This window comes from Medicago truncatula, chromosome 7, assembly GCF_003473485.1.
Source record: "Medicago truncatula cultivar Jemalong A17 chromosome 7, MtrunA17r5.0-ANR, whole genome shotgun sequence".
Lineage (NCBI taxonomy): Eukaryota > Viridiplantae > Streptophyta > Magnoliopsida > Fabales > Fabaceae > Medicago > Medicago truncatula.
The window spans coordinates 49,110,808-49,117,147 of record NC_053048.1 but is presented as its reverse complement, the minus strand read 5'-3'; the positions used below and the strand labels follow the sequence as shown (position 1 = coordinate 49,117,147).

General features: G+C 31.8%; 1 protein-coding gene across 2 annotated transcripts; it reads right to left on the bottom strand.

Moving 5' to 3' along the window:
- Positions 1–1,660: 1,660 nt before the first annotated feature.
- Positions 1,661–4,392, bottom strand: LOC11429911 (growth-regulating factor 3). 2 transcript variants are annotated; one of them, XM_013594644.3, is made up of 5 exons: positions 4,032–4,392; positions 3,712–3,888; positions 3,256–3,538; positions 2,202–2,350; positions 1,661–2,132 (listed from the first exon to the last, which is right to left on the bottom strand). In XM_013594644.3, the coding sequence occupies exons 1-5, from the start codon at positions 4,243–4,245 to the stop codon at positions 1,870–1,872; spliced, it is 1,086 nt and encodes a 361-aa protein (XP_013450098.1). In that variant the 5' UTR covers positions 4,246–4,392; the 3' UTR covers positions 1,661–1,869. The 2 variants fall into 2 exon arrangements, with proteins under 2 accessions (XP_013450098.1, XP_003625769.1); XM_003625721.4 differs by having other exon boundaries at positions 1,661–2,350; positions 4,032–4,391.
- Positions 4,393–6,340: the final 1,948 nt, after the last annotated feature.

Sequence of the window (6,340 nt, the reverse complement as noted above, 5' to 3'; positions counted from 1 at the left end):
TAAGTAGGTCATGTAAACTCAGTTTAAGTAGGTTCATGTAAACTCAGTTTAAGTATGTTCATGTCTCAGTTTAAGTAGGTTCATGTAAACTCGGTTTAAGTAGGTTCATGTAAACTCAGTTTAAGTATGTTCATGTAAACTCAGTTTAAGTATGTTCATGTAAACTCAGTTTAAGTAGGTTCATGTAAACTTAGTTTAAGTAGGTTCATGTAAACTCAATTTAAGTAGGCTCATGTAAACTCAATTTACATGAACCTACTTAAACTGAATTTAAGTTAACCTTGCCAATGTAAATTAAAACTGTAATCGTATAGTGCATCAGTGCAGTTGAAGGAAAAAAATTGAAACTAGCAAATATAAGAAGAAATTCACTTACTTATATCCAATTGAGTATGGATGAAAAATATTTTGATTCACTCTTTAATTTTCAATGGAGATTGATATTGAACATCAAATTGTTTGATCGATCGCTTTGTGGGGTGAAAGAGGGTGAAACTCACTGACAATGAATAAAATTAGGGTTTTAAGAAAATTTATATAAAAGGGCAATTTTGGTATTATAAAAAACTTTTAAAAAAATTTGGGTGTAATCAGAAAAACATGGGGTGTAAATAGAAAAACTCTAAACACTTTCAGGATTTTGTTTATCTTTTTTTATTATCCTTTATCAAATTCAAATCTTGATTATTTATTGATACTATTGTATGAGCGTAGGCACTATTTTTTTTTTTTAATTAAACTTATCTGTACAATTTAATATTGATATAAAATTATTTTATGTTATTGAAATATACTAAAACTGATGTTAGGATTAGACATGTTTTTGAACTTTGCATAGACAGGTCTCTGCTGATTAGTTTATGCAAAAGAAAAAACAATTGGTCTTCATTCATTCGACTGCTTGACACTGCATTGCTAACAAAAATATCAAAAATGTTCTTCTCTCTTTTAAACGTTTTGCATTTTTCAGCGTGAATTAACTCATGTTAACATGTTTAAAAACGGTTCAATCACTTTTTAAGTCAGGTTAACCGGTCTTAAAAGTGTCAACGTGAGTTAACCCATGCTGAAAAATGTCAAACATGAATTAACTCCTGCTAAGATAAGGGAATGGACAGTTTTGAAATGGAGAAAGTAATTTTCCAAAAATATAGGCCATTGTTGTTGGAATTTGGATGCTTTTTTGCACAATACAAAGGGAGGTAGGAGTGAGAGTCGCGTCAAAGAGTAAAATTCAAGAAAGGTACATGAAGATAGAGTAGAGTGGATGGAAAGTGTGATGAAGAGAATTCAACTCTGATTGGAATATTTGAATTTCCGGGGTTGACAGTTGGGAGAGAGGGAAGATAAGAGGAAGTAGTTCTAAATTGGTTGGTTCGAGTCTCTTTTTGGACACTAGCATTACTTGTTAAGCTCACAGAGACCGGACACTAGGCATTACTAATTCTATGTGAAAACAACAATGTGTATTTATTTTGGTCACGTCATTGTCTTAATCAAAAACATATATTGTAGGATTTATTTGAGACAAAAAGTCTTGATGGGACAAAATGTATTTAAGTCTTAGCACATGAGAATGAAATTTAAGTTTTAAAAAAACAATGATATGTTGATTAACAAAGACCATCCATTATCAATTTCAATGAGCTAAGTAAGCACATGAGAATGAAATTAATTTCATTTACAATCATAATGAAATGTTGATTAATAAAGACCATCCATTATCATTTTCCTTCCCAACAACAAGTCAACAAACATAGTTCAAAAAATTGATACAAAACGTGTCCGTGGTCCAACTCCAACATTTCTCCAAAAGTGGAAACTAACCCCCAAAACAACACAAGTTAATTAAAGCACCAATTACTAAACTTAGGTGCTAATGTAGCTGGTTTGAGAACCAGAACAACGTGGCAATTGATGTAAAACACTAGTAGGTGAAGAAGTTGAAGTAGATGATCTAAGTGCCTCAGCAAGTGGTCCTCCCATTGAAGACACTTGATTACCTGAATTCCATCCTCCGATCCAATTCAATTGAAGTTGTTGTTGTTGCTGCTCAGTTTGTACTAGGCCCACATTCTCATTTCTTGGACATGGTTCTTCTCCATAGCCAGTGGACAATTTCAATGACACATCTGAAGAAGAAGAAGAAGTGTTGTTATTTCCTGGCATTGAAATTGAGAGACATGTGGAGGATGACCCACCATTGTTTTCAGCATTGTCAGAGTCTTGCAGTGATCGTGGCCAATCGTCAAAGAAATGCCTTAGCATTTGCCCACCTGGTCTTCCATCCCCACCCACATGATCATCGCTTTCACATAAGCTCTTCTCTTCAATTTTGGTCCCAGTGGAGCTGCATGGGGCCCAGTAATGAGACAGCATAAATATCAAGCAAGGACAAATTATAATAATAATAAAAACAAATGTGCCTCTTCAAATTTGAGTTCAGTATTTTTTCTATTATGTGCAAACCATCTTAATACGATAATAACTCAACTCTATAAAAAGGACTTGCATGGTTAGAGTTGTTGAAAGGTATTAATAATGGTGTCCAACAAATTTAAGACAGACTTTGTACCATCATAAAAATTAATTTAAGCCACAATCCTATAAAAAAAACCATTTGTATGGTGAATTATGTCCCACTTATAAATTACTAGTCATACTATATATATTATTGTACTACATTGGACTCTTAAGTCTCAAGAGTTCATATGGACGGACGGCGTGATTGATGATTTCTAAATTTAGTTTTAGAAAGAAACGGTTGGGGATTATTTGAGCCAAATCCAAAGGCTTCATTATTTTGCAAAGTATATGAGACATATTGGCCATGCTCCCTCATTGGGGGTCCGTATCTCAGTCACAATGCTGAGTGAGCCAATTACTGATCTTTCTTCAATTATTTGTTCAATTGGTTATTATGCATCAAATTCAAACTTACTTTTTGCAAGTCAATGAACCCATCTTAAAAAGAAGATGACAAAAGACAAAGAAAAAAAGTTGTTCAAGTAAATGATGTCCCACTACACAAATACTAGCAATCACTCACCCTTCTCAAAAAACAAAGCTTATATCAAATCAACATAATTAATTAGATGAGAAGTACTTCTTAGAAATATAATCTTTACTAAACTCATTAACTACTAGAAAATCATCCACTTGATTAAAACAAAGCTACTAGTAGCAGTATTTTATTTCGTTACAAGTCAAAAATAAAATGATTAGAACTAGAAAGAGAGAAGAGTAGAAAATTACCGTTCAGTAAAGTGAAGATCAAAAGGAGATTTGAATGAGGAAGTGACAAGAGGCTGTGAAGAAATAGAAGACAAAGCAGAGAAAGATCCACCGCCATTACTAGTTGGTGTGGGAAGTTCCACAGGCTTTCTTGAACGGTTTCTACCACGATGCATGTGTCTTTCACAGTACTTTTGTCCAGCCACCACATCCCTCGCACACCGCCACTTTTTACCGTCTGTTCTCCGGCAACGACCTGGCTCTGGATCCATTGCTCCTCTTCCCCAATACCCACTTTGCAACACTAATAAAACACAAAACAAAACAAAACAAATATTCTAAATATACCTCATTTTGGGGAATATTATTCAATGATATCACAAAACACGAAGAAAAGAAAGTGTGTTTTTTGGTTTTGTTTTGGAGTATGTGATATGTAAAGATTTGAGAGAAACCAAGTAGTAGAATGAAACTTACATGCTGTAGGTTGATAATGATGAAGAAAATAAGGAGATGAATGAAGAAGACTTTTCTTGATAGGTTGAAGAAGTTCAGGAGGAACAGAAGCACCAACCAACATGTACCTAAATATCAAAGCTTGTAACTCAAGTTCTTGCCATTGAGATAAGCTGAAATGGCTTCCCATTCCTATTCCTAATAAAGAGAGAAAATGTAAGAATTAGTTAAAGTGTTGGATCCAAAAGAGGAAAGATATAGTAGTAACTTTGAAAGCACACTTGAAACAAAAACAAATAAAAAGTACTACTAATGCGTTAAGCTAACTCAAAATAACTTACTGGGAAATCTGTTGTTGGAAGGTAATGCTGAATCTGACAAGTTGGTGACTTTGGTGTTGGGTTGAGGTAGAAACAAAGGAAGTGCAGGTGATTGTTGATGGGAATGGGATTGGGATTGAGATTGAGCAGGGTGAAGAAGTTTTGGCATCTTTGTGGAATGTTGTTTCTCTGACTCATGCTGTTGGTTTCTCCATTGTTTCGTAGGAAAGTCCATGGAGAGAGAGAGAGATAGTGCAGGTATTAAGATTGGTGATGCTTTTTGTAAAGTGTGTGTGTGTGTGTAGATAATTTACTTGGTTAGGTGACTGTGTTGGATGTGTAAAAACCAAGTACTGTGTATGTGAAAAGCTTTTTGTACAGAAGCTCTGTAGGTTCTTTTATATCTTTGGCAGATACTTGTAAGACAGAAATAAATAGAACTATTATTAATGTTTAAATCATTTTTGTCATCTATTTTCATTTATTTGTGGTTTTAGACATTTTATTTCTAAATTTGAAAATATTAATTTTTTGTTTTTAAAGTTGAGTTTGTTAACCGATACCTTCGAGATCTTGATTGAGAAATTTCGTTTTTGAAGTGTGGATTGTTAAAAGACATCTTCATAAAAACTAAAAGATGTCTTCTAATAAAACTCATTTTTAAAGATAAAAACTTCTTTAATCTTTAGAATCAAAACAAAAATTATAAATTATAGCTTCAAGTAGAATAAATTGTAAATGAAAATTACTCAAAAACAACTAAATATACTAGAATCAATTCTACCACTTAATTTTGACCATTCTAAAAGTGGAATAAAAAACGCACAAAGCGCAAGGGAGTAATATTTACTTTTCTTACCATTAAACTTGCTAAAACCACAAATAAATGTTTTCAAATTTAAAAAACACTTTTATAAAAGATATCTTATAAAAGTATAATTACTAAAAAGATACTTTTAGCAAGTTATAACTAAATGTCTATAGGATAATTTTTAGTTTTCATTTACAATATTTTGGTGTCTTGCAGTAAATGTCTATAGGATAACTTTTATATGATAAAAATTAATTGGTGTCTTTTAGTAAATGTCTATAGGATAATTTGCTAAAAAACATTTTTATAAAAGGTATCTTCTAACAAAACTCTTTAAAAATAATACAAACTTTGGTTTAAATTCTTAAAATAAAAACGGACTTTTTTCACATTCACATAATATTTTGTTTCGATTTTGACCTATGCTAAACATATAATTTTAACATTTTCTTAAACACAATATGAATATATATAAGTAGAGCATAAACATAATGCATAGAGATAATTTGAATATATCAAGAACATAAACTTGTCACTAAGGATAAAAATTAATCAAATTTTAGGAGGATGAAAGCAACTCATTTTTATATTTTATGACTAAAACATAAATTTATTATATTAAAAATAAAAAAAATAAAAAAATAAAAATAAAAACTAACCCTTAATTCTAAGATTGATTTGAAACACAAATCAATTTATTTTTAACTCATTTCTAAATGGCTAGAGATAAAAAAAAAAATATATAAAAATATAAGAGTAAACAAATATAAATAGAGTGGTGGTGAGAGAGAGAGAGAGAAAGGATTCTGACAGAAAAGCCTGCAAAATTTGTTTTTAAAGGAAGTGGGGAAGGAAGGGTTAGATAGAGCACTTGAGAAAAGACAGTGAGACAAGACAGTTGAGTGAAAAAAGAAGAGCTTAACCCCTTAAAAATAATAATAATATTATAATAATAGAAAGAGATAGTGAGAGATGATAGAACCTGCGGTATTTGTCTTTCTGCTTTTGCTTCGGAAATACCACTCTCCAGGGAAATAGTAGTAGCACCACCCAGTCCCACCATGGGCTTTCTAACTTTTTTTTTATTTTTATTTTTATATAATAATGCTATAGCAATGCAGCATCTACTCTATCTACCTATAGGAACTGCGTGACAGTATAGTATAGAGTATTAATAGTATAATTATATTAAAATTTGTCTTTTGGTGTGTTTTTTATTTTTATTTTTTGAATTTGATTTTCTTTTTTTGTGTTTCTAGTTTTGGATGAAACTGTCTTCTGCAGAGTGCACATATATTTTTGCAGAGTTATGAAGACTGACAAATGGAGTTTTGATCCGACACTGCAGTTCTATTTCAGTAGCTGAGAAGATTATCAAAAGATTTTCGTTATTCCATTGGAGAGTGAGAGTGGGAAGGAGGGAAGAGTTGCAGATTTTGACTTTGCTATCATTGGAGTTAAGAAACACAAGGCGCAAATTAATCAATCCTTCTCTCTCTCTTTTTATCCCATCTTTCTA